The 27,438-nt window shown below is 42.3% G+C and overlaps 3 protein-coding genes across 8 annotated transcripts; 2 read left to right on the forward strand and 1 right to left on the reverse strand.

The window, feature by feature from the left end:
- Positions 1-4,649, reverse strand: LOC135370989 (voltage-gated hydrogen channel 1-like). Of its 2 annotated transcripts, none has more exons than XM_064604953.1 (5): positions 4,363-4,649; positions 3,775-3,925; positions 2,206-2,313; positions 1,913-2,144; positions 1-1,314 (listed from the first exon to the last, which is right to left on the reverse strand). In XM_064604953.1, the coding sequence occupies exons 1-5, from the start codon at positions 4,377-4,379 to the stop codon at positions 1,073-1,075; spliced, it is 750 nt and encodes a 249-aa protein (XP_064461023.1). In that variant the 5' UTR covers positions 4,380-4,649; the 3' UTR covers positions 1-1,072. The 2 variants fall into 2 exon arrangements, with proteins under 2 accessions (XP_064461023.1, XP_064461022.1); XM_064604952.1 differs by having other exon boundaries at positions 4,260-4,628.
- On the forward strand, positions 4,627-21,795 carry LOC135370988 (syntaxin-1A-like). Of its 3 annotated transcripts, XM_064604949.1 has the most exons (11): positions 4,627-4,831; positions 7,199-7,285; positions 7,357-7,456; positions 8,327-8,401; positions 9,450-9,526; positions 11,377-11,485; positions 11,549-11,622; positions 11,731-11,868; positions 12,584-12,694; positions 18,637-18,755; positions 21,047-21,795. In XM_064604949.1, exons 1-10 carry the CDS (start codon positions 4,799-4,801, stop codon positions 18,718-18,720), a joined length of 888 nt encoding a protein of 295 aa, XP_064461019.1. In that variant the 5' UTR covers positions 4,627-4,798; the 3' UTR covers positions 18,721-18,755; positions 21,047-21,795. The 3 variants fall into 3 exon arrangements, with proteins under 3 accessions (XP_064461019.1, XP_064461020.1, XP_064461021.1); XM_064604950.1 differs by lacking the exons at positions 18,637-18,755; positions 21,047-21,795 and adding an exon at positions 15,433-17,793; XM_064604951.1 differs by lacking the exons at positions 18,637-18,755; positions 21,047-21,795 and adding an exon at positions 13,745-15,426 and having other exon boundaries at positions 4,628-4,831.
- LOC135370991 (GTP-binding nuclear protein Ran) lies at positions 21,690-27,036 on the forward strand. Of its 3 annotated transcripts, none has more exons than XM_064604955.1 (7): positions 21,690-21,795; positions 22,473-22,525; positions 23,293-23,377; positions 23,897-24,022; positions 24,089-24,276; positions 25,100-25,270; positions 26,664-27,036. In XM_064604955.1, exons 2-7 carry the CDS (start codon positions 22,478-22,480, stop codon positions 26,709-26,711), a joined length of 666 nt encoding a protein of 221 aa, XP_064461025.1. In that variant the 5' UTR covers positions 21,690-21,795; positions 22,473-22,477; the 3' UTR covers positions 26,712-27,036. The 3 variants fall into 3 exon arrangements, with proteins under 3 accessions (XP_064461025.1, XP_064461026.1, XP_064461024.1); XM_064604956.1 differs by lacking the exon at positions 21,690-21,795 and adding an exon at positions 21,903-21,925; XM_064604954.1 differs by lacking the exon at positions 21,690-21,795 and adding an exon at positions 22,161-22,200.
- Positions 27,037-27,438: the final 402 nt, after the last annotated feature.

The raw sequence follows: 27,438 nt of genomic DNA on the forward strand, positions 1-27,438 counted from the left end.
TGTACTTTCTGCACATTTTATTCGTGCTTGGCATCCATAAATTTGTGCTATAGAAAACAAATATATGAGTACAACGTCGGTATAATACATATCAACATGACCACATAAATAGTAACATATATGACTTCCACGTGGCACCACAAATATTGTTAGAAAAATCACACACGTAATGCAACCACAAACTTTTTTTTTCAGTAACAGTTAAACACCTGTGTTTGTTTCTGTGGTGACAGTTGTACACCCAACATTAAAAAAGGGCAGAGAAAAGCCTCAACGAAATAAAGTATAGTACCTGAATGGAATTTTCAACAATAAAAGTGAAAACAACAGTATAAAGAGTTCCTGCGCATAATATAAATAAGCCCAACCTTGTGTACTGAAAACAGACCGCTGGATAATTGATATGATATTGCATTCAAAGTATATGTATTATAATAAAGCACGCTACTGCATAAAATTTCATAGAAAAAATAGATGCATATAAAGTAAAGTATGTTTAACACATGTACACATACAACAAAAACTAAATCAGTGATTAAAAGAAAAACACTGTTTTAATTTTGCTGCATGTAATTACACTGCCAATTGCCAAGAAACTGAGTACATGTATAGCATTGCACAAGGAAAAAAGCACAGAAATTGAGGATTGTGTGTGCTGCTGGTAAGCAAAATAGACAGTGTGAAGCAAACAGTACCATTTCAAGCGCCAATGGAAGATTCAATAATTGCAACAATTGTACTGCGTGACCCTTGAAGAAATTCTGCTTTACATGCTTGCCATTAAACACAACTACTGCTTACTGGTGGATATGTACCAGTCTATGAACCACTTTAGAAGTATACACGTAAACCATAATACTGCTTGTTAATGAGAAGAAAAAAAAAAGCTGCTTTGCGAATAATTATTTTTCCAGCCTAGTGTGCAGCTGCTTTTCACAGCGGTAAAGTGATTTCCAATATCTGCACAAGGTAACCCTGCAGTTGTGGCAAGGTACTGGATATAATTTAGCAGTAACAATTTGCATTTGATTTTGTTATAAGGTAATCCAAGTGCACAACGCCTGTGCGAATGTCAGTGAACTTGCAAGGTACTCTTATGAACTCTGCTGTCTTTGTCATTGTCCATTTCTACAGCAGTAGGGGGAAGATCGTGAATTCCGCTGCTCTCTAAGATCTTTCGTAAAGATGCAATTTCTTGTTCTAAGGCATTGCAGTAGTCCCTGCTTTTCAGGAAGTCCTGCAGCACTTTTTCACGTAGCTTGACTTCACGAGCTAGACGATGCTCTGCTTGGCTCTTCACTGTCATCACAATGCCTGCAGACAACAAAGAAATTTGCTGGCTTGTAGTGTGGTCATTTTTACCAGATGTTATGTGGCTGTTGGTGACAAACCCTTGTGAAAGTACAGCTATGTCACGGTACAGTGACCTGTGCTGCACTTTCAAAGGAAGTTATGGTTTGCGGAGCAGTATGTGACTGAGGAACACAGACAATTTTTGCAAACAGAGCTTTCACCATGACTTGTTTCTAAAAAATTTCTTTACCTCAACCATAAACTCCCCCCCACTCCTTCCTAAATATCAGTGGAATATAACCAAATTGTTTTTACAAAAACAATTTGGTGGTTCCTATCTGACATGGCAACGATATGTTAAATTACGTAATTAATAAAAAGAAGCGGCTTGTGCCTCAATAAAGCACTCCGCCTGGGAAAGCAGAAATCGCTCCTCTTTTTCGAAAATATGTCGCGTCCAAGAAAACGGAGTGATTGGAAGATAATCTTTCTCGACGTCCTATGACTATGATGCTGATTACCACACACCTATTTCATTTATTTTATTTTTTTTTCTATTTCGGGTGCAACTTACTTGTATGAAATACATTAATAGTTTTCTGATTTCTAATAAACTTACCATTTAGCAGTCTGGCAACACGCCATAACCTCAGCACAATAATGAGTCCACCAGCGTTGGCTCCAGAATCAGGGTTTCTAAAGGCAACATCGAGTGCAAAAGAGACTATGACGACGACTGCATCAAACATCTCCATCTTGTGCTTGAAGAAGCGCAGACGATATGCGTACAATTTGGCTGCAATTTCAACCAGAAAGAGGCTGAGGATTGTTATGCTCAAATAGTGGATCACCTGCAAGATGGGTTTGGAACTTGTGAGAAGTTGTACAGGCACTGTCAAACGTTTTGTGTACCTTCGGGACAATGTGACTTTTTTCGTGGAGCTTGAGTATTTCAACTTCAACGAGCAGTTCTGTGACTACAAGCAAGCAGTCGATGATGACTAGTACCACAATTGCAATCTGAAACAAAGATGTAGTGATGATAATCAACGTCTAGCCGGTAAATGCGCTTTAAGACAATGTCAAATTAGGGGGCAATCCCATAATTCACTAAGCTTTCACTTTTTGAGCAGTGATGGTTATGCCTCCCCTATATTTCCTTTTCCGTAATTTTATTCATGATTATTATGATTTACATGGATGTTCCGATACTGTTGCACATCTAATTTAAAAATATGGCTTCCTTTTTGTTCCTGCAGAATCCTGACCTACTAGATAAAGAATGGCTTTTATTTATTGCCAGTACAAAAACTGCATAGAACCATTTGCCAGCTTGCTCACATACGTATGAAATGCTGGAGTATTTGATGTAGCGAAATTAATTGTTCTGCACGAATGCACTACCTAGGACCGTAAGTGCTGCAATGGACCGTCTGTGTGAGATGTGGCGCCCTCTCGAATGTCATCTGCTACTCACTGAAAACAAACGCACATGAGGAGGTGCCGCAATTTCGTTTTCGTGTCTTTCGTTCCAGTGTACTGCATGTGTTCACTTTTTGTTTCAGTATCCATCTTAGGTTTTGAGCCCTGTTTCTGCAGCTTCTCTCCGTACGACGTTTGAGTGTCCGCTTGATGCATGCAACAAGACCCTGGAGCCTGCCATGCCATTCCATGCTGTGGATGTTCCGGCCGTGGATGTGCCGTGCATTCTCATGCAAATGGTCCATTGCCACTTCAGGGTTTAGGGCAGTGTTCAAGTACTTTGCACACCTCAAATTTTTGTTCAACCCTACCTTCCTTTGTTTCCCTTGTGGAAAGTATGAACCTACTGGCCAGGCCCACAACTGTTCCCAGAGGGGCGCAGGGCGGGGGTGCGCCAGGGGGCAGAGGCCCCAGAAGTTCGTAGGGTTGAGCAATAAAACGAGAGCTGAGATTTTCACTGCAGATTTTAGAATAGAAGTTTCATAATTCACTTTTTTTAGTTAGAGATTTGATGTGCGCAACATTTATGCAACAGAATAAATGACTGATCATACATGCATCGCTAAAGATGAAGGACATATATATATATATATATATGTGTGTATTTTCTATGCTTATTCATTTTTTTTCTCTTGTTATTCTACAACCTTCTGCACGGTGCTTCTACAGATGGGGCATAGACTTCACAGTCATCTTACCCCAGGCAGAAACTGGCCTCGGGACAAATCTGGCTGGCCACACTGAAAAAACTCTGGTGTTCGACTGCTCCGCACAGTATTTATGCAATACTAGCCAAAGGACTGCAGTCGCATGATTAATTTTGTGTGTTTCCAAAAACTTCCAAATTGATTTTAGATCTCAGATGCTACCTCTGGGTGGAAAAAAAAAAAAAAAAAAAAGCGTAGAGGATTGCATGACACAGGTACTGCAGACAGCACACTTGACACAGAAGGCTCTGAAAGTACTGTCCCATGCGTGTAGAAATCTATAACCTCCTACCTGAAACTTCGTGGAATGCAAGACTGCGCTAAGTTTTTCTCTGAAGGTGACCAACGGACGAATTTCTGGATCAGATTCCATGTCCATGTCTATGGACACAAAGCTTGGGGAAGGTTTATTTCGGCCTTGGGATGCGATGCCCTCTTCGTGCCTGAAATTTGACAAGTTTGTAGGACAAATGCTAAACAGCATAGGTGCCAGTCAGCTAGGATGAATACTAGTACCTACCCAGTAGTGAATACCTACAGACAGCATAAGTGTCAGTCAGCTGAGCCTGTAGGTATTCACTACTAGGTAGGTACTAGTATATGTCCCAGCTGAATCTAATTTTGGCACCCACAGTTTGTGTCATAGCGACACTGATGCATTGCAAGGTTCTATATATGTTGCTCTATATGCCTTAGCAGGTGATACCGAAACATATGAAGAGCTGCAGCAGGAGCAAGCTGCAGGAACAGAGAGACCTCTTTCCCTTAATGTCTTACAGTGATATTTCCAGTGTCGCATTTTCATGTGCCGCGCTTTCCATAATTAAAAGTATTTGTGCTCCGACTGGATCTCATATGACAGTTCAACAGAAGGTCTCACAAATCTCCGGCTCCCATGGCTTTCTTGAAGTTCAGTTGCCAAAACTGCCACAGTTCGAGACGACCCTCATTGAGTTATGTTTGAGCACTGTGGACCAAATAAGCGCAGAAAAAGTGCCGCGCACACCACACAAACTTTGTAAAACGCCCCTCGCAAAACTTTTTGATGTACAAAAGCAAACAAACAACAATAAAAAACTATGATGCAGTGGTGGCCAGCTGCGTTCACGCTGCAGTAGCGGTGCGCGGTGGTGGAATGGAAGTTTTCGGATTTTTGTCCCAGCAACTCTGTGCAAGCTCCATTTGCTCGCGAATGGTGGAGATGACTGAAAATAACGGGGCTGGGCATTAGAAGCTGGGGTGTTCATCGTTTTTCGGGCGCTCTGATGTGCTCTCCGAAGCCAGAAACCATTTTAAAGTAGCCTTATAAGACGGAAATGATCAAGGACAGGATATCTGCTCTAAAAGCGGTAAGCGGGTGCGAGAGCGTTTCCCCCCTTCTCTCTCTCTATTCATTTATCTTTTTCCGTGACCTCACACTTGTTGATCGTTGTATCACCTGTATGCACTTTATTTGATTTCACATTTTCACCACGAAAACATACTTTGACGATCTGCCCGTGATGTCGATTCACTTCGCGGTGCCCGTACTAGATACTCATAAAATTTATCATCATCAAATCAGCCACAGTCCTCATCGCTGAATGTGTTGCGAAAAGTTTACAAGTTCCAAATTGTGTGTGCGCAGTCCCGCATCGTTTTCAAGCGTTTTCTCTGAACTTGTCCTTCATATGTCTCATCACGTCTGCTCACTAATATGCATACACTCCAGTGAAAGGGTTTATTTGAGTATGGAGCCTTTTCAAACAGCCAGCGTGCCGCATTACAAGTATACGTGCCACCTCACTAAATCGGCCTATAGTTGATAACTTGCAGGACACTCCCGTACACGTACGCGTTACAGGGCCATTGTGGTAATAGAGAGATCTATTTCGGGCAAGACGTCGTGTCTGTTGTACGCTCAAGTGGCTCAAGCATGCTATAGCGCGCAATTATATTGTCCCCCACGAAAATCAATATAGTCTCTTGGAGAGCAAGACGTATAGAGCTGTTCACGCCAGCAGCGTCATATATTACGTGCAGTCGTCTCACATTTCAATGAATAACAGCATAATTGCTTGCTACACACAATCGAACGAGGAACAGGTGGCTGCACTAAAATAGCAAAAAAATGGCGAAGAGGAATTCTAAGGTCACTTGAAGAAAGCATTTGAAGCTCATTTGCAGAAAAAAGAAAGCTGTGTTACAGCTGGGGAGTGACAATAGGGTACAATGACCACCGCAACAGGTACTTCACAGAAAAAGTACCTACTCGGGTACTATTGCATTGGAAGGTGTAGTCATGTACATTTACGCTGAAATTTTCCTCACACTAGCAGAAGGCGCACTATAAAAGCATCATTGTAGTATGATGTGATCCCACAGTAAGCTGCAGAGATACCAAAGATGTTTCTGTTTCTGGGAAAGGCAAGAGACATGTAATTCACGATCAATATAAATTTATATCTAGCATTTCGCGTATCCTGCAATATGTGCACACAGAGCGATATATAGTGGGGGTCCGGATGTCCTGACCCCCCTCAATTTCTGTTGTTACATGGAGTTTCAATTGACCCCTCCGGACCGGACCCCTCCAAAAGAAATCCTGGGTCTGCCCTTGTGTACACGTCTTGGAGTTTTCACGTGACTCTAATTTTACCTTAGATAATTGATTAAATTGACAGAGATATACGCTCTGCTGGCAACTCTGTGTCCTGTCCTCTACTAATGCCTGATCGTTTGTCTAAGAAAAAGTTTTTATGTCTCCTGGTAGAAATATTTGGTACATCAACTGCTGAACATATTGAATAATACAGCAGAAGGTAGAAATAATACAGCAGCACCCTTTGGTGGACGTACCCCTACAAAGTACCCGAGAAGCAGTTGCCACAAAATAACTGATCTATAGATGCGAGTCGGACTCCAAACACATTTTTGCTTGGCAACAACAACAGAAATGTGTATATGCAAATACTCCTACTGTGCTACGTAGGAAGCTTTTAGTGAGTAAACTAGAAGAAAAAGACGGTAGAAGAAAAGACAGACGTTTTTATGATGGTGGGCAAAGTACAACTCATGCGACCAGGGGATAGCTTTAATGTCATACATATACGTATAGGGAGTGACTTTTTCGGCTTAAATCCCTGTCTCAGATTCGGGCGCTATTTTTAAATCTAATTCGGGGAGAAATCCAAGGATAATTCCGCCTTCGGGTGTTATCGCATGTTTTCTGTTGCTCCTCTAGTCTATTAAGTCCTTTCCTAATCCTTTTTTTTTTATTGCGGGGGTGGGGGAGGTTGACCTACCAGCACTAATCCCTGAAGGCATAGACAGTGTTGATACACACGGGTGTATTTCTTGGAAGGTAACTGACCCATTCTTACATGTGTTACATGTGGCGACCTTTGTTCCTCTTCAGTGGAAACGTCACTTGAGGATTTCATACCGAATGAAATTCGGGGAGAAATCGGGTTTAACCCGAATTGGTCGTAGTCCTAAAAAGTCACTCCCTAGACATATACCATAAAACTGTTACTATACAAGCTTAGCAGCTTGTGGAAAAACAATAAGTGTGTTTTGGTGTAATGCTGGACATGTACGTACTGATATTGCTAGAACTGTCTGCTTCACACTTGCACATATTCTAGACATTTCCGTAAAAATGCTTCCGACCACCTCTTACTTGTGAAGCGTCATCAGACACCTCGTACGATACGTCGTGTTGTTGACTTTTCTAGGCCCAAACAGAGGACGATGAATTGGACGGCGATGTTACCGTGGTGCTTGAGCCCAATGCAGGTTTCATGGAAGAGTTTTTTGCCGAGGTACCTCCTTGACTATTGTATTGTGTGCTGCAAATAAGCCTCTATTTCTGAACCACGCTTTCCCGTTTTAGGTGGAGGAGATCACACAGAACATCGATAAAATTGAGAAAACTGTGAACGAAATGAAGCTAAAGCACAGCAGCATCTTGTCTTCCCCACTCCCGGATGAAAGTATGTTAAACAGGCTATAGACATGCAGTAACAGATAGACCAACGTGTATTCGGGACTGTATGTCCATTATGAGGGCTCGTATTTTTTGTGGGCAGTGATGGAGCAATGTGAAATATACGTGAGACCGTAACAATACGTTGATGTGGTGGTGAATGAGCCATAGCAAGTTAAGATATTGTCACCTTGCACAATTTGTTATTTTAATTTTCGCAAGTTTCACAAGATTTATTATCATAGTAATCACCTCAGAGAATCGTTAATCCAACTGGCTACATATATCTCAGCTCATACCAATCACCCGCAGAAAGTAGGCATTCTCTCATGCTCAACAAGGTCATTTCACGATTCATTTCTAACTCGTACATCGTTGGAGTGGAACCACCTTTGCGGAACCATTACCGACATCAAGCAATTTAAGAAGTGTTTATGCGATTATTTCTCTGCATAGCCATTTTTCATTCTACATGTTGTACACTTTTGCTGTCACTTTTTGCTCTCTAATAGACTTAAACTCTTCATTTTTTATTCACATATACGTATCTGTGCAATTTGTTCAATAAGTGCAATTTTGTTCATGTTGACTTAATTTGAAAATATTTTTTTTATGCTGCTTATATTAACATCTTCTTACCAATTGTTAACCACTCCCCTCTGTATTGCCTCCGGTCCTGAGGGTAAATAAATAAATAATATTTCGCAAAGGAAGAATTTTAGGAGCATTTTTCGTTTGTACTCTGTGCTTTGTTTGGCCCCCGGTCGGATTCCGACCTCCGTGTGACTCCCTTGAGGAGGAGGAGTAAAGCCCCCCCAAAAGAGGTTGTTGCACCGAGTGATTAATTTGTAATCTTTGTTCATACTTCCCTTTGCAGAAATGAAACAGGACTTGGAAGATCTGATGGCTGATGTGAAACGTATGGCCAATAAAGTCAGGATGAAGCTGAAATGTGAGATTGATATAATGAATTCCTTCATGATACTTGAGTGAACCTTGAGTGAAACGTGGCACCCTATTCGGCGCCCAATGTCCTAAATGCCCTGGGCCTGGTTGCATAAAAGTTGAGTATGAGCCTCATACTCGATCTCAATAGCCTTGGCAGTGCATTGAGCATGTGCTCGGCGCTGGTGCAGAAAGCACAGCAAAGGCCCAGGAATGAGTCTGAGACTGATACTCAACTTTTATGCCCTGGTGGCATTCTCAAACATTCCTCCTAGGCTCATACACATCACATCTCATTCTTACCTTTCAACAGCTGCACTGTATTCTAGAAAAGGACATAACATGTTTCTCCAGAGGTGTTTCTGGTATTGCATTGCAATTATGTAAAATGTGCCAGTAGACATTTGTTTACTGGCATCTCACATTATGCACATCACATTATATCATCACATTATATCTAGGACCTGACTTTTTCGGGTTATATTTTTTAACAAAATCAGGGGTACATATTGGGTTATATTTCGCTCCAAGAATTCGGGTGTAATCGGGTTGAACTGAACCTGATTTAACCCAACTCTGGTTGAATCGGATTGGATCAGGCATAGGTCTTTGGTTTACTTGGCATAATACACGACACACCAGTTTACACAGAGTATCAATATTTAGTCCATGCATCTAAGAGGTGGCATGGTATCTGTTTTGACAGTTTGTATCAGCATATTTATGCATTTACAACACAGTTTCCAAAGTTCTGTGTTAGGTGCGATAACTTTGAATCCCGCTGATCCAGCATTTTTCGGGGAAATACCGGGTTAAACCCCGTTTTTTTTTTTTCAGATTTGAATCGGCAGGTAAATATCGGGCAAAATCGGGTATAACCCTAAAGAGTCAGGCCCTAATTATATATCATATCACATTACATTATAGTATCTAAACATCTTTTGGTGATGTATAGATACGGATATTGCCTTTTGCATATCTGTCACTGTCATTGTAGTGGATGCTTGTCTGTGTGTGAAACAAGGCTTTTAATCTGCAACCACTTTGGTACCCAGTAATGGAGCAGAACATCGAACAAGAAGACCAGATAGTGGGCAACAGGACAGCCGAGCTTCGCATACGCAAGACACAGGTGAGCGGGCGATCCTCTGTTGGGCCCATGCAGGCTATTGTTGCTTCCTGTGACTGCACGTGGCAGCACTCCCTCACGTTGACGTCGTCCCTACACGTGTCTTGACCCTCCGTCGTTGAATTTCAGACGTGTCAGGCAACAGAAATTTGGGGAGCTGCCTCCCAAAGGTTGTCATTTCTCTTTTTGCATTTCTCTTCATACCTACTTCTTTCTCCTCACTGCATGAGTCCTCACTGCACTTTGCATCTACACTAGCCTTTCCGGGTTTCTGCTTGCTGCAACTGTAGTACTGTTGTAGTATGTTTTTTTCTTACCCTACTGGAGTGCATTGTGGCTAGTAGCTTAGGTCTTGAGTTAACTTCAACTCGTAGGAATACTGTCAAAACTGATACGGGAGCATGTTGGGTGACCTGGTGTTTCTTTATGGTGCATACTAATTGGTCCCCCGTAACCACTGTACTGTGCAGTGTCCTAATGAAGAATAAGAAAAGAAGAGAGAAGACAGTACAGCAAGTTTTTTTTTTTTTTTTTCCAACATGGGAATATAAAATTGTGCTCTTTGTAGCGTTGGATCCAGGACTGATGCCTTCCACTTTTATTCTTGTTCTAGGGCTCTTTTTTTATTTGTCAGATACTTACACTATCTGCACTTCAGTGTCAGCTGAGTATCAACACATGGTTCCATTGGGATTGAATTGAATCCCACAGTCCACGTTTCACATGCTTCACATTTCTGCACCTTATACCTGTCCAAGCTACATCTTGTCGCTGCTTGTTAACGTCTTCTGCTTCACCGGAGCAAGTAACGTTGGTTTGGAGAGGGGGTGGGTAGTTGTTTTGCGAACAACTCTGAATTAGGTTTGCCTTCCACGCAATTATGTGGTTTTTATTATTCTTTGTACAACTACAAATGATGGGAAGATATTCCAAAAGCCGGGAATCATAATGCAGGAAGGGAATAATAACACAGACTTAACATAACAAAGACAACAATTCAATCTCCTATAGTATTCTCCCATTTTCCCATTCCCATTTTCCCATATAGTCTCCCATATGGGAGACATCATCAATGCAGCCTCGGGAGGGAATGAGCTGACCGAAAACCAGTTAAACGTTGGGAAGTGGGCCACGGTTGGCATTGCAAGTGATAGGCTCTGTTTGTTAGTGCCACGATTCTAGGTATTTTCGTGGCCGCCACCGTTGTTCCCACTCCAAGGTCACAGCGTTGTCATAGTCAAAAGTGTGCCCCGTTCTCCATTTTAAATTTATGTTTAAATTGTTGTCTTTGTTATGTTAAGTCGGTGTTATTTTTTCCTTCCTACAAATGATGCGCAGGCATATAATAGTACTATGACTGGATTTAACTAAGTCGCACATTGGGGAGCTTCTTAGGTGCCCACATTTGAAATCTGTTTTATGCCAACTCATTAGGCATGCAAAAACTTGACTGATGCATCTTTTGACAGCTTGTTTCTGTTTGTCACCACAGTTTGCATTGACTGCTGCCTGTGTCTCATATGGAATGTGGAAAAGCAGTAGCACACTTTCATCCATGTTCCAAAATTAACCTCTACCACCTTGGACGTTTCTGTAGTCTATTTAAACTGAACATGCCAGTACTTACTTAATTTTTGCACAGGCTCCTGTATAACAAGTTTTCTTCTTTCTTTCTTTTTTCATGCATTTGCTGAAGTCGAGTGGAATACTCATTTACATTCCTCTTTGCATAATGCCCTCGTCACTATTCAAAAATAATGCAGTTCTGTCTTGTGTGCAACGAGGGCCATAAAAAGAGAAGCGTTTCACCCATTACAGCCTTCAAGAAGTTGTGTACATGCTTTTTCTACTAGCATTCTGCACTGTCACGCAAGTTTGTGGAAACAATGACAGAGTACAACAGAATCCAAAATGACTATCGAGGGCGCTGCAAGGACCGCATCAAGCGCCAGCTCGAAATCAGTAAGGTCGCTCCAGCTCTTAACGACGGCTCCAGTTAACTGGTCTCCAAATTTCTCCTCAAAGCTGGCAAGGTGACTACAGATGAAGAGATAGAAGAGATGCTGGAAAGTGGGAACCCAGCAATTTTCACTGAGGGCGTGAGTTTATGAAATTCATTGGTGCAAGCCAAGTTAGGTATTGAAGCTATTTCGTGTAATGTTGTTTTTTTAATGGTACCTACTGGTTCCAATGTCTTTTTCGTTCAGATCGTGATGGAGACCCAGAAAGCACGACAGACCCTGGCCGAGATTGAAGCTCGGCACCACGACATCATCAAGTTGGAAAAGAGCATCAGGGAGCTGCATGACATGTTCATGGACATGGCAATGCTCGTTGAAAGTCAGGTGTGTTTTACGATACCTGCGTCGACAGACCTCTGTCTGATTAATGTCTTTACCCCTTGTTGTGCTGGTTCACTGTGCAGCGGTGTAGTGAGTTCCTGTTCACCGAACAATTTGTGAGGAAAGCCTTTAGCGGCAATTATTTGTCTCGAGGCTGGCGGTTGACAAAAAGTTGTTTTCCTGACCAGAAAAAAGATTCTGTCGATTAATTGAATCCGAATTCATACTTCGGTTCCGACAGGCCTCTTCCAGATCTTCCTTGGTACGTCTGTGTGCACGTACAGCTCACGTCAAAGTTAACTTGAACACCGCTCCACCCTGTCCACAGAAGAGGGCCACCCTGGCAGAGCCTAGCACAGAACGCCTCCATAACCAGGGTCACCCCCCCTAACTGTAGATAGATGACCAAAACACCCTCCGCCGTTATTTCTACTGAGCACCACCAAGGTTCGCAGGCCAGACTGGCGTTCAAGTTAACTTTGATGTACATGTGCCACATTCTGCATCCGACATTGCTGAACTGTTGCTGAATTGTTTCGAACATGCGATTAAGAAAAAAAGGTGACGGCGCGCGACTAAATTACTTTTATGACTCAAAGTCTTGTGCGAGCACCAATTAAACCGCCGGCTCGCATCGAATGTGAGTCAGTTATGAAGCAGTCCTCATATCTTGTATTCCTCTTTGGGCACTGTCGAGGATGAAATGCTCCAATTGCAGGGCGAAATGGTTGACAGAATTGAGTACCATGTTAAAAATGCCTCAGCCTACGTTGACACTGCAACGCAAGAAACACGACGAGCTGTCCGTTACCAGAGCAAGGCAAGAAAGGTAGGTTCGAGTGAGTCCTTAATCCTAAGCAGTGTCCCCGTACTTGTCATGTAACGTACGGAAGACTCTGTTTAATTCAGTCTAAGAGGGACCACAGCTTCTTGGTTGAATTTGCGGAAGTTTGAATTAGTACAGCGCTGGATGAAAGTTTACGGAACACGCTCCGGAGCATTCCTTGCTCAGACTGACACGCTAGCAGTGAGTGGCACCGTACAGACTTGCAAACAGGAGACTGGGTTACCTAGGCACGTGTCTGTAAGTCTGTACGGCTCCACTCGTGGCCAGTGTGTCGCTCTGAGGAAGGAACGCGCCGGAGCGTGTTCCGTAAACTTTTGTCCAGCACTGTACCAGAAATTCATCTAAATGTGCGCGTTGTGAGACAAAACTATGGTTTGTTATACGGATAGCTGCGCATCCAAAGCACATTTTTTTAACCTTTCCGCTACATGAGCCTGATTAGAAGTAGGGAGACATAAAACATTGGTAAAAGAAATGTTACCACATTTTTAAAATTCAGCAGTCTACAAATTCTACGGTCTGCAGAGGTATTTAGAAGAAATTCTTCAAAACAAAGCTTTCAATGCCCACCAAAGCGAGCAGTTCTTTATGGGTCTCATCTTTAGCAGACGGATACGTCTGTAGGTGAATAGTGTGTCTAAAGGCACGTGGCTCAAGAGATGCTATCGCCAACATGCAGAAGCAGTTTTCTACACATGGGAACATTTTACGAAGGAACGAAAAGTACGAATTAAGCGAAAGTGCCTTTTGAATTGAGTAGCTGCTCAACAATTGAAACATAGCAGGCTGAACAAAAATTTGAGATCAGTGTAAATTATCTGAAAGTACGAAATATTTGAGTTTGAGTTATTTAATGTTTGATCCCTTTACACTATCATTGCTAATGTATCAGACTCTTGTTAATGTCTCTGCTAATGTCATTGACTCTGCTTTGTCACTATGCATGCTGCACGCTGCTGACTTCTTTCAGAGCACCCAACTGTATTAATCACTAACTGTTTTTTTCTAAATGTTTTCATTTTTGTGGTGTAGTGCATCCTGATGTGAACTACTATGCACTGCACAATGTGTCACAGCACGCTGCAATTTCTTCAGAACCTATCGCTTGTGCATGCAGCGAACAAGGAACAACACTGCTTACCTCCAACTAAATAATGTGAAGTGTGTAATATTAGCGGACCCCCGAATCTCTAGGCAGTAAATGTTTATGATCTTGATCGCCTGAAGGAGGCGCAGAAAATTGTGGCATTTACAATTATAGCAAAGATAGGAAGACCTGAGGAAGAAATTTTTTTTCGTGTTTGTGCTTGTTTATGTATGTGCTTAACAAAAGAGGAAAGATCGAGTTCAAGAAGAAACGGTGCGACACGAGGTCACGTTTATATCCCAAAGTAGCCTGCAACCACTTGTACCATTTGCGCTTAAAGGGGCACCAAAAAGCAAAAACAACTTTCTCTCAAATTAAAGTCCGTGTTTCAATTAGGATAATGCGAGCAAAATTAGTTCACACAACACTACCGTTTAGAAGAAAAATGCAATGAAAACAGGGCCGTCTTTGGCGGCAACGAAAGGATCCTCAGGAGGCAAAGATTGGCACCGTCCAATGAGACAGCTGTTTTTTTTTTATGTTTTTCACCGGGACTGCTCTAGCGTGGACTTCGCAACGTGCATGCGCAGCATGGACTAACAACACCGATGCAAGAGCTAAAACGGCGTTCACTGCTTAGCGCCGAAGCAAGAAAGAGCCCGGTATAATTTTGATTTTTAGCTCCATAACGGAATCAAAGGTTTGAATTATGATAGCATGTACGAAATTAACATAGTGTGGAACGTAATTTGGAGTGAACTTGTTTTTGCATTTTAGTGCCCCTTTAAGATGTCAGTCAAAAACCATGCTGTAAAGCGCGCTGATACGTTTGAAAAGTTCTGCCGCTAAGGTACTCCGAGACGAGAAAAGACGCTGGCTTTCCTATCGCCAGCGCGTGTGTAGCAAGTGCACGCTCGTAGTTTCAAATCCCTTTTTCTCTCTCTTTATTTCCCTCTCTCTCTCTCTCAAGTCTTTTGTTGAATGCACTGTGGTGCATGCGCATTCTTTCTGGACGGGTATCCAGAAATTATAAGATCTGACTAGCTATTTAAACACCTCGAAAGCTTGTTTTCAAAATGTCATGTTTTCACTGTATTCTCTTAAACTACATTTTTGGGCAGTTTCCACTGTTAGTGGGGCACTCGTAATAGCGGGGGCACCAGTTTTTGCATCCACGCTTCGTAGAATGACGCGTCTGTTATTAAACTAAAGTATGGGGCCTAGTCCACAATGTCACTATGGTGATATGGCACCTGTAATACGGCACCTTGATACGGCACCTGTGACTTGCCAACGGAGAAATTAACTCACACGCATGCCCACGAGTGACCACAGTACGACATCACCAATACTTGTAAGCGGAACTAACGTTCTGGATGCACCTCTTAAAATGGTTCTGAAAAATCGGTTTCCCAGGTAAAAAAAAAAAAAAACAATAGCACGATGCTGACCCAATAATAGGGACTTGCCTAGACAACCGGGGTCCAAGCGTTAGCACGCTCTGCTGCAGGGGCTCAGGAACCAACGTTGCACCGCTGTTGAATCTATGTTGCGCCTGTGTTGAACCTCTGTTACGATTACTTCATTTTAGTTTCCGACATCTGATTCTGTTTCTTTTGTTTGCTTGTTTCAGAAAAAAGTCATAATCATAGTCCTACTTGTAGTGGTCGTCTTAATTCTGGCGATTATTATTTTCGTTTCGGTACGAAAATAGACGGCAGGCAGGAGATGGCCTCGCTGGCTGGGACGTCTGCTTTGTTTTAGAAGTCTGCTTGACAGTACTATTGCACTAGTTGTTGAATGTTTTAGATCTTGACTGTTGTGCGACTTGTGCATACACCTTGTGTGACTTGCACCTGTACCAAAGCTGCCATGCACAGAGACATTCTATGTTATTGAGTCATTCTATGCTGATTAGCCAAGGTTCAGAACAAGCCAGTTTTGTGGGCTAATACAAATACACAGGCTATGCATGCAGAAAAGATAAGAGATTAGAAAGGGAATATAACCCATAAATTTAATGTGACAGTTTCTCACGTCAGTTCATGCTATCAGGGTCTTGAACACAATGTGCGAAAACACGCTGTGTTACGTTGCCCGATATTAATGCACATAACTTTTCTTGATGGCAGTTGGATAGCCTGATTATATATATTAAAAAAATTTGCTTTTCTGTTTCGTGCTTCAGTTAGGAGCAGCGTATGGTCTCGTGGTGATATGATTCAGCACAATCCACCATCTGTAGACAATGTGTTATTTAACATCCACAGCCGGTTTTCTTAGTTTACTTTGGGTTTGTGTATTTGTTTGACCCAGACCAGTTATATGGGCAGTTTTGAACCATCATGCTTTGTCATAGAGTGACTGTAACGAGCTTTATCATTTCACTTCTAGTCAGCTTTATTGCCATTTTTATTTAGTTTGCTGTCAGAGCAAATCAAGGTTGTGTTGTGCTTAGCCAAGCATTCTGCCACACACTTAAGCTGTAAGAGCTGGGAGTGTGTACCCAAGGGACCATTAAAATGTTGACTTGCAATCTACAATCCTATGGTCCCCATCAGTATTTAGAACTTTAGTCATCTAATATGTAAAGACAATGCATTTATATATTGAGGTGAGTGTGGGCATGGCACCCTGTAAGTCCAAACATGCCAAAAATTGGTGATGTCGTCTCAAAACGTCAGCAAACGTCCAACTTAACAATGGTTTCTAGATGTCATGAACTTGCATACGGTATCACGCATAATATTGGTACCTGGCACATTGACCAAAATACCAGATGTATACCACATTGTACTGACATTTTTCATATATTCTTGAAAACTCTACAGGGTGGGTGCTATAAAAGGTCAGTCACATTTTCGCGAGTGACACTACACCTACTTGACAGACGGACTTCTGCTGCCACACGTTGAATAATTTATGCCTGAGATACCTACGAAAAAATTGTGGTTACCAGCCAATGCGTAACAAAATAAATACGGCCATGCAAATCGTCTTCATGTATTTCCTATGCGCTGTACCAATGGATGGAGGCGAAAGTTTGCGTGGTCGTATTTCTTTTGTTACACAGCGCTTGGTAACCGAAATTTTTTTGTAGGTTTCTCTGGCATAAATTTCTTATTCTGAGGCAGAAGAAGTCTGTGTGTCACGGAGGTATCGTGTCAAGGAGGTATATAACGTCTTGCACGAAAGTGAGACTGACCTTTTGGAGCACCCACCCTGTATATTCCACATAATGGACATGGTAGTCACATGAAATGAAACTGCCATTCATTATAAAAACCTTCAATACCACTAGAAGACACTGAAAATTGTATGTGATCTTCACACAGTTTGGCTTCTTCGCATGTGCATGCGGTGTAAGTCAGTAAGATAATAACAAAAAGAGTGTAGCCTATAGCAGCCCTCCGAAATGGGGGTGCACCTGTCCAATCCACGTAGCAAGGGCAGGCATTTGATCTGCAATCTGTAGATGTCCTAACACTTGTCTATCTGTGTGTACCCACACTTGCCTCTGTTCCTTGCACTGTAGCATCTCTTTATGAATTTATGCTAGTGCTTCAGTGTCACTTGTTTCTGCAGTATGAATATCCACCAGTACAATTTAGCATTGCAATTGCTGCGCATTTCTTTTGTGTGATGTGGCTGCAAAGCCTAATATATTGTTTGCTATTTTGAGAATATTGCGTGCAATGTTGTTTGCACAGAATGTGCATTTTGGTTGTGCAATATTTTGGTTGTTATCCGCATTTCCTGCCCGTTTACGCATGTGTAACATGCATGAGACTACATGTACAAGCGTTTTGCCTCAGAAGTTAGCGGCACTGAATATTTAGTATTGTTTAGTAGCTGTAGCTGAGCACTATATTTATTTCTGTATTGCATACAACTGAGGCCTCTGTAAAATGTTGGCTATCAAATTATGAATTTATTTTATGCTGTCCTGCGAATAAAAGTTGTCTGCCGTTGCAAACAGAGACAGTGAAGCCCAGCACATTGTTTTGTGTGAAGTTTCATTCCAGCAGTACCACAGTCTAAGAGAAATCCTACAATTCTTCTAACGTATTAGTAGATATATTAGCAGCTGGCTGTTCTACAAGAAGTTTAGATTTTTGGGGGGGAGGCAATTCACTGCACCAAGCTATAGCCTCCATCATGCATGTACAGATTGTTTCAGAAGCTGTAACATGACAGGTTCTTCAACTTATATGTAAGCTTATACAGGGTGTCTCACCTAAAGTGATAAAAAATCCTAAGTGGCGACGTACTGTGACGGATTGTGAGATTACCTTCTGACAACTTTTGCCACTATTTAGGAAGGCTTTGGGCAATTTGGACAAGCAGGCAGGGCTAAAGAGTAATTTTTATTGATTTTTTCCGACTATTTCTGTTGCGATACTGCGCATAGTTTTTGTTGGGTCTGCAGTTATCCGTGCAGGACTTCATATTTCTTTAAAAAAAAAATATATATATATATATAGTGAGTTCGCTTGGCAATTTTCAAAGTTCAATTGAAGAAAATAAATTTACCACAATTAAAAATTGTCCAAAGCCTTCCTCATGGGTGGCAAAAGTTTCCAGAAGGTAATTGCCGAAAGTCCCACAATCCTCTGCCAAGTACGTCACCAGTTAGAATTTTTTATCACGTGAGGTGAAACACCCTGTATAAGACTCACACATAATAGCATGTAACAACATTGTTCTATACAACAAGCCATGGTTTAGCCTATAAAAAAAGGTATAATAATTAAGTTATGTAGTAACGATGTTCACTGCGTACACGTTAAGTGTACGAGGGTCATGGGCGTCTGCTGTTTCTCTCTTCATTTTCTAGAAACGTTTTATCATTCTGATATGCATTGGCATCGTTGTCACCTTACTGGTCATCACGATTGGCAGTGCAATTGGTCTTTCGTAGCAACAATGCAGCCTTGTGATAGACTTCATAGATAGGTAAGTACGGCGTTAAAATGTTCGCATTAATTCCAAACTGCTCCAATTCCAATTCCAAATTCTCCAAACTGCACATATATATACAGGGCGCGTCACGCAAGACCGACCAGAATTTTTATAAAAAGGCTACGAGAGCAGCATAGACATTGTTCCTGCAGTTGAGTTCTACGGCCAGGCGGACATCCTCTGGAAGAGAGTGTGCAACTACCAAATGACTAATTACCTGACATTCATTGATTAAATTTTTAATTAGGGAATTTTGTGCAAAAGCGAGATAGCAGATTGAGAGACTATCCTCGTTGAACACTGTTCCATGTTTAAATAATCCTTAAAGTGGCACGTGCACTAAAATATCCATCCTCGAATTTTGGTATGCAAATGAACCGAAACCGAAAAAGTGCGCCTGAAGAGTGCATCACCCACACCGATGGAGGCTTATCTGGCCCGGAGAGCGGTTTATCTGGCCAGCTGAGCTGCACCTACTCCAATCATCTCCACCGCTCCAAATCACGTGGCCCTCTGATGGGAAATGAGCGCTGTATTCCCCGCATTCCCTGTCGCCCGAGGTTTCGGCTCATTTGTGTACCAAAATTCAGGGATGGATATTTTAACGCACATGCGGGTTTCACGATTTGTTAAATGTGAAATGGCTTGCAACTATAGGATAATCTCTCAATCTGCCATCTCGCTTTTGCCCGAAATCCCCTAATCAAAAAGTTAATTGATGAATTGAGGTAATTAGTCATCTTGTAGTTGCGCACTGAGAGGGTGTCCGCCTGGCTGTAGAACTCGACTGCAAAAACATCTGTGCTGCTCTCGTAGCTTTTTTTAATAAAAATTCTGGTCAGTCTTACTTGACGCACCTTGTATAGCTCTTGTTGAAAACATTTCTTTGTATCAAAGTGCAGGCATGTCATTTCTCTTTTAATTGTGTCACACCTATCACACATGTTCCTCCTCCTCTCTCATTTTCTGGTGCTCCTGTCACCGACTGTGGATGACACGTTCTCTCAAAAACTGCCACACTATAAGAGCATGAATATGAGCAATCCTAACCTTGCTTAGGCCCTCGTCAGAAGGGCTTTATATTGCCAGAGGAATAAAACGGGGAAGTTGGTAATCGCTTTATATTGCTCTTAGAGAGAATGGAGAGGCAAGAGTAGTCCTACTCATCATCCGCTTGCCATGCACAATGCAGGGCAGCACTATTGGCTGCAGCAATAAGAAGACTTTGCTCTTCAAACACCACAGCACAAAATCCTGTCAAGAACCTTTTGTTCCTGGACAACCCTCTTTGTGAGAGAAAAAAATATAAAATTCGAATAGATAAACAATAAATTAGATTGTAGGGTCACAGCATGTCGTTCTGGCAGTGGCGTATCCAGGAAGAAAGGTGCAGATCGGTCTGGTCTGAGATCTGAGATCGTGTGTGTTTTCGTGTTTTCTTTCCCCTGTCTCTGGATTCCCTTCGTATTAAGAAAGGAGCCCATGGCAAGCTATGTGATTCTGCCCCCGTCAAAGCATCTTACACCCATCTCTGGGACAGTGTTACCATATTGTCAACTCAAAATACAATTCAAGCTTGTTAAACTTTCAGTTAACAATTTTAGTTCATTAAAACATGAAGATAAATGTGACACTACGTGAAATTTATAGCTTAATCGTCCTTGGCTTTCACTGCCGTACATTGGTCTAACGATTTCATTGAAGTCAATTTTTTCCTTTTTCCCCGGTTTCTTTCCACAATAGTCGGCAGCCTCGGCTGGCACCTTGGGCGAGCATCCCCAGTTGCCACACCCTACACACGCTTCTGTGGTATCTGGGAGTCTTGGACACAACATAATGGCACCTTTATGCCTATGGTGTTTCCCCATTGATGAAAGACACTGAAATTCACAACATAGTCGTTGGACTGCTAATGTGCATTCCAGCTAATCATTCTTCATTCACAATCTTGAAACATATATAGCTGAGACAGGCAGTGTGATAAAGGCGTTGACATCATTTCATATTTCTGTAGCTTGGTCAAGTCTGATGACATAGATACGAAGTGTGCTTTGCGGATCAGTCAATAATGGAATTATTGACTGACCCAATATGGAATTCCTCGTTGGGAGCAAAAGGGAGAGGGAAGGGCCGGTTCCGTGTGCGAGCGCCTACTACAGGGTTGAGAAGGTGCTCGCTGGCTTCCTCCAAATCGGCCATGGGATCAGGCAACGGAAGAGGGAACAATGGGAATGTAAAGGAAAGTGAACGGGTATACTAATTCGAATCTATAAAACATTTTTCAGTTGTGGAACTTGGCTACGGATCTCTATTCTGCAAGGATGGGATACGGAGTGTGCTCGATGGAATTTACTGGGATATGCTTGTTGCACCGATTGTATGTTTGTAAACAATAGCATGTATGTAGCGTTGGAAAACGCCAATTTGTACAAATTCTTCAATTGAATTGCGAGTACATTTGCGTTTAACTCGACCCTGTCATGTAATTATCAAATGCACGGAATAAAACAAGTTATATGCCAAAAGATGTGCCTTTGTTATTCGCAGTAAAGCCCAACGGCGATTTGGATGCCCCGCTCAACCTCATTTCATCCTACATCCTACCTTCCGTTGCGTATTGCAATCGCGACATACTTCGAAGCACCTCAAACTTTCACCATTTGGATAGATATTACGGCCTTGAAGAGACAGAAAAAAAAGACAGGAAAAGCGCATCGCAACTTTAAAGCTTTCAAATTCCGCGCGCATTAGCGCGACAATAGCGCCGCAGCGTCAATTACATAATTAATTATTTGTTTCCATTATTTTTCAAAGTGTGGTTACCTGTAACACAATAGCACAAAACAAAAATATATCCATCTCCCAGGATCTTTTAATGAAAGGAAGAGAACGAAATAATACAAACGCAGCGCGCCAAAAAGCCGGTGACTAACCGCCCATTACCAGAATCCGGTGCAGTGTATGTGTGTGAATGCGTAGGTGAATCCGGTTGAATCGGCCTGGAAATATCTTGTAAATCCAGATCTGAACAAAGGTGAGTGATGCTTGGTTACGTGAAAATCGTCGCAGCTATTTATTTGGGACGCCCGTGGTGTATTCTGTGCTTTCTGGGGATCGTTTTCTCCTCTCTAGCTTTGTTCTTCTAAGGCTTAAAATTTCGTAAGGTGAGGACTACACCGGGAACATTTTACCGTTTCTAACTTGGCAGCACAAGTGTTGAATATAAATTGTAGCGTTTCGGTATGAACTAGATGTCACCTTCTCGGCAAGACTATTTAGGTGATCCTCAAACAGTGCCTTTCCTTCACCGGTGGTGTGGTTGGTAATTGGCGCCACTTGAGTGCTCCGTGAATGTGCATTCTTTCTTCTCGAATCGTCTTCACCTTATGTGGCGCTCTGTGACAATGTCTGGTTATGCTTGCTTGCTGCCCAGTGATAGGTATATACAAGGAGCAGATGAGACGCGTTCTACAATCTCATGTCGCGGCGCTAGCCTTGGAACGAAGACTTGATTAGTCAATCACTGCGCTCATTGCCGATGAATGAATTGTTGGCAGGCCTGAACGAATATTTCCTTTCAAGCTGCGAGAATAGTTGTGTAATGTTAATTGCGTTCGCTTTGTGCTAGCGCATTTTATTTCAACCTAAGCTCGCTGTCGTTCGTGCATTTGTCTGTGGTGTCGGTGGTAACGTTGGGATTTCATATTGCAGACAAAATGCAGCAGCCAGCGAGTGACCAAGGTGACGGAATTCCCACATTTAAGGTAGGTGAATTCATTTGGCTTCACACTCGTGTACAGTCTCTGCTCTTTTTTAGTGAGTTCTTTCCAGAAAGTTCAGTGCCATGGACATGATGGCTGAACTATCCGTATTTTTCTTGCCCTATGCCTGAAAGTAGAGCATAATTGCAGATACGAGAATGACATCACCCTAGTGCATTCCATGGTAGATGCATTCAGTTGCATATTGAATGCAGACTATAGTGCATTTGGGGTTCAAGTAGAGCCTTGGATATCATCACGGTCAATGAATGCTATTTTCGTTGGTTTGAAGCCTTCTGTGTTCTGAAATTTGGTACTGTCTGTCATTGTGTGACAGTTAAGTCATATTACAGCAATTAATTTCCTCTTGGCACACCAAAGATGGAACATATCTCTTGGTATTGACAACTGTTCTGTATTGTACCCCCGCAGTATTGTGATTACTCCCCCGCATTCACGTACCATTTACGAGTTTCCATTGAATTCTTTGTGCGTGGCCAGAGTGTAAGCAATCTGTATGATAGGAGCGTCCTATTGTTCTGCGGTAGAATTGTGTTCTTGAATGGGCAAGCGCAATTTGGAGGTGGTAGTTCGTAAGACCATATGGTCTCGCAATTGCACATTTTGGTGTAATATGATATATGGCTTCTTTGACGTATGTAGTTCTGTGTTTGTGTAGTTAAACTCGTTCCCTCGCATCATGTGCATGCTGATGATTACCTGACAATATTACAATGTGTAATCGAGGTTTCGATGTTCTTTCTCTTTAGTGTGTGCTGGTCGGAGACGGTGGCACCGGCAAGACCACATTCGTCAAGCGTCACTTGACTGGAGAGTTCGAAAAGAAATATGTTGGTATGTGGATTTCACTTACCAGAGTAAACTTCGGACTTCTTGCATAGTTTGTAGAGCATTTTTTTGTATATGAAGAGATTAGTAAACACCATCCACCTGGTTCCCTGGGAACGGGTTCCGGGACTATCGGGAGCTTCCAAGTAATGGTTCCAGCAAGAATCAACACGTTTTCCCTGAGAGTGTCGCAAACATGTGTCATACTGCATACCAAAGTGTACGTGTCCAAAGCTTTTTGTTGCTGGAAGCATTGCTGTTGGGATCCAAGATTGTGAAAAGCTGTTGTGCTCCTCTACCTCCGAATTGAGGGCTGAACTTGTTGCAAGGACAGTGTCCTGCTAGAGTATCTGGGAATAGTAATGGTTACGGTATGCTACCAAAATTGAAACGCTGGTATCAGGAGCTGAAATATTGCGGTAGCGAAAATCGAAACTGTAAACAAAATATGTTAACTTTTCCTGCGGAATATGACGTATGGCCGTACGGGTATTGCATATTGGTTACCTTTCCTCGTTATTTCAGCAACACTCGGCGTTGAAGTGCATCCGTTGTTGTTCCACACGAATCGAGGTCCCATCCGCTTCAACGTCTGGGACACGGCGGGCCAAGAAAAATTTGGTGGCCTCCGCGACGGCTACTACATTCAAGGTACGCAGTCGCTTGTGATTTTTCGGTGCTAAGCGAGCGGTTCCTGATGCGGTGTCGTGCTTGCAGGCCAATGTGCGATAGTCATGTTTGATGTCACATCCCGAGTCACCTACAAGAACGTACCCAACTGGCATCGGGATCTGGTCAGGGTGTGCGAGAACATCCCCATAGTACTCTGCGGCAACAAGGTGGACATCAAGGACCGCAAGGTCAAGGCAAAGTCTATTGTTTTTCACCGCAAGAAGAACCTTCAGGTGAGAAAAAAACAAAGAGAATCAGCAGGTTCATTCAGGGGTGGGTCGTGATTAGGGTGAATGACTACAACCTGTGTCCTCCCGGTATGCAGATATGGGTATTAGCTGGGTATGCCAAAGAAACCTACACAATTCTACTGCGTATGAAGGACAACAAACTTAGTTGAAAGATGGCCATTCTTAGAAGAAACTGAATTTCAAAAACGCAGGTTTTCTCGTGTTCCAGTATATAAGACCAGATTTAAGTAGTGAATTATTTGCAAAATGCCACGAAAAGTGGTTCTTTTGGCTGCTATAGCAAAAATCCATTATGACCTTGCAAGAGGAGAGAGGTCTTTTCAATGTTCCGTCTTGTGTAGAAAGCTAGAATGGGCCTTATACGTTGCACCTCTGCGAGCTGATGCTATCCCTGGGTGGAGCACTGAGTTGCAAACCTTGCTTTTATGCATTTTGTGGCTGTTATGTTCTTTCAGGATCTTGCACCTGTCTCACAATTGTTGGTAATTGATGTCTGCAATTGAGCTGTGTCCAAACGAACCATACTTTGAGTGTGTCAGTCACTAGCTGTTTTGTTTGCTTTGTGAATGTGCATCATTTTCAAGTAATCTGCAACTTGCATCCTTATAGATGTGGGCAGTACGTGAACCAACTGCGTGTAGCTTTGACTCTCGTTCGTGATTAGTGCACTCTTGAAAATAGTAACAAAATGGTCAAGGAGGTGAATTAGGTTATTAGGAGGCAGTTTATCATGTTATTGGCCACTTTCTCACATTGTGTGTTTATGCAACATTGTATTGTTAATGTACCTTTCGTTACGTTACAGTACTATGACATCAGTGCAAAGAGCAATTACAACTTCGAGAAACCCTTCCTGTGGCTTGCACGCAAGCTCATCGGCGACCCCAACCTGGAGTTTGTGGCCATGCCCGCCCTAGCACCCCCAGAAGTCACGATGGACCCAGAATGGCAAGCCAAGCTGGAGAATGACATGAAGGTTAGTCATACTTCAAAGCATGGTGCATGTAAAAATGAGAGATGCACTGCCATCCTTGTCCTAGACCTTGATCACTTTGGCAGTGAGTGCATCTACTGACATGAAATATCACGTGATGGTAACATCGCTAATCACTGCACACAGGTGCACATGCACTGTATCACACATGGTGGAAACTTGCCTATTATTAACTTCAGTAGAATAGTGTCACTACTACCATATTTACTCGCGTATAAAATGCACTTTTTATTGCCCAAAGGCATTGCGCTAATGATTCGGGTGCGTTTAATATGCAGGGGAAATTGAGACGCAAGTTTTTCTTCTTTTTTTACGCAAGAGCATAGCATGATTGAGGGGAAAATTGGACCTCAACACTCGTGGTACACTAAGCTCCTTTTTTATTCCGAGATATTACTCTGCCTCCCCAGAATCAAACGGCACCTCCTCATTGTCACGATTTTTCCGTATACGGATCGTTTGTCAAGTGCGAATGACGTACTGGTGACCTTGATACTTTTCGTTGTGTTATTGGGAGGGATGTCCCAACCCTGAACAATCCAGTAACAATCTGTTTACTGCACTGGCCGCCTCACTTTCCCAGCTGTTATGTTGTCCGCTGTCCCTCGTTGCTGTTGAAATCATGCTTTACGGCAGTGATGGCCAGTAGTTAAGCTACCTGATTGTAGTTAAAAATAGTTATGAACTACTTGCAGAAATGTAGGGGCAACTACTAGTTAACTACAGTAGTTAGGTTACTGCAGGCGTCAACTACTTCCGATTTTGCCGCAAGCTTTGCGGCACGATTGTGCTTCCGACTTTTACCTTGAGCTACTTGTTTGATGAGAATGGGGGTGCAGAGCAATTGTGCTGTGCATGTGTACTAAATCTTCACTTTTATCACTGCTTGTGATTCATGTTTAGGTGTCCAAGAACACTATAGAATGGGATTGGTTGTTGATGGACAACGTTAAGTAGTTATAGATGTAGTTAAAATACATTGCAGTAGTTAAAGAAGTATTAACTACCTCTCCTGAAAAGCATTTGAACTACTAGTTAAACTACTGTAGAAGTAGTTAGTGGCCATCACTGCTTTACGGGTTGTCAGTATGTTTGGGAAATGATGTTGCAAGTGAAGAGAGGCCTTCACCTGCTTTCGCGCTGGCTGTATTGATTGATTATTATTATTCTGGTGGAGAACAATACATGGGCGGTCCTAGTTACTTACTAATGCAATCCAATTGGTCTACCGTTCACTCACAACGTTATCGACTCGCTTACATTCCCGTCCTATCTATCCTACCATTACGATGGAAATATATCAAATCAATCAATCTCGGCTGATGCCATGGCTTGCTGCAACGACATTACATGTGTTTCACCCTTTTTGTTGCAGGAGGCACAGAACACTTCATTGCCGGACGAAGACGACGACGACCTTTAGCTTCTTTGCTTTCGTTCAAGTTCAAAGTTTCGTACTGCTCTGTACAGATCACACTAGGATGGGGAGTGGGGCATCAGGAATGCAGAATAAAATGCAGTGTACAAGAAAGTGCTTGTTGCTTGTACAAGAAACTTGATGCTTGTGTTGTTTGGATGGAAACTTGTAAAAATTGTATGCATGAGTATTCGGTTAAAGCGCTAAAAGCTGGGGAGGGAATTTCAATTGATGCCCCGTCCCCTTCTCCGGTAAAGAGTGTTGTGCGTTTTAACTTTTTTTTTATGCTTGTTGAGACTCATGATTGACGAATAAAAGTCATCAGACCATGTTCAGTGTGTACTTCTATTGTATTCAAGTGTTGTATCCGTTCGGAGTTCTCTTAGATGAACCTTGTGACTAGGGTGAAGGAGGTAGAGGTGGTGTTGAGCATTACTTGAGCACACTAACTCCACGTTGTTATAATGTTTGGACAGCCATGCAAAGTTTGGAAGGCTGGATGACAAATTCTCCCATTGCAAAAACCTTTGACTGGTTGAATTAAAGTTCCTGACGTTTGCCAGAGAATTGGACCACGTTTTTGGCTTATCCCCTGTTGCTCTTTAACTGTTGCAGCACTCTATTACTTGGCAAGAAGGTTTAATCGTACAATAACCTGAATAGTTAATTGCCAAGCTCTCTCAGATTTTGCACATCAGTGAGCTCGTTTCATGTAAATTCTATGGAAACAATA

This window comes from Ornithodoros turicata, chromosome 10 (genome assembly GCF_037126465.1).
Source record: "Ornithodoros turicata isolate Travis chromosome 10, ASM3712646v1, whole genome shotgun sequence".
NCBI lineage: Eukaryota > Metazoa > Arthropoda > Arachnida > Ixodida > Argasidae > Ornithodoros > Ornithodoros turicata.

Bases quoted from the DNA above. Each gene is read 5' to 3' on its own strand.
- LOC135370989 (XM_064604952.1), bottom strand. From the start codon at position 4,303: ATGGAAAGCGCGGCACATGAAAATGCGACACTGGAAATATCACT. The intron at 2,314-3,774 runs GTAGGAGGTTAT...TCTTTGTTTCAG, and splicing joins TGCATTCCACGAAGTTTCAG to ATTGCAATTGTGGTACTAGT. The intron at 2,145-2,205 runs GTACACAAAACG...CCCATCTTGCAG, and splicing joins AAAGTCACATTGTCCCGAAG to GTGATCCACTATTTGAGCAT.
- LOC135370988 (XM_064604949.1), top strand. From the start codon at position 4,799: ATGATCAAGGACAGGATATCTGCTCTAAAAGCG. The intron at 11,486-11,548 runs GTAAGGTCGCTC...TTCTCCTCAAAG, and splicing joins CAAGCGCCAGCTCGAAATCA to CTGGCAAGGTGACTACAGAT. The intron at 11,623-11,730 runs GTGAGTTTATGA...TTTTTCGTTCAG, and splicing joins CAGCAATTTTCACTGAGGGC to ATCGTGATGGAGACCCAGAA.
- LOC135370991 (XM_064604954.1), top strand. From the start codon at position 22,176: ATGCTTGCTTGCTGCCCAGTGATAG. The intron at 22,526-23,292 runs GTAGGTGAATTC...CTTTCTCTTTAG, and splicing joins ACGGAATTCCCACATTTAAG to TGTGTGCTGGTCGGAGACGG. The intron at 25,271-26,663 runs GTTAGTCATACT...TTTTTGTTGCAG, and splicing joins AGCTGGAGAATGACATGAAG to GAGGCACAGAACACTTCATT.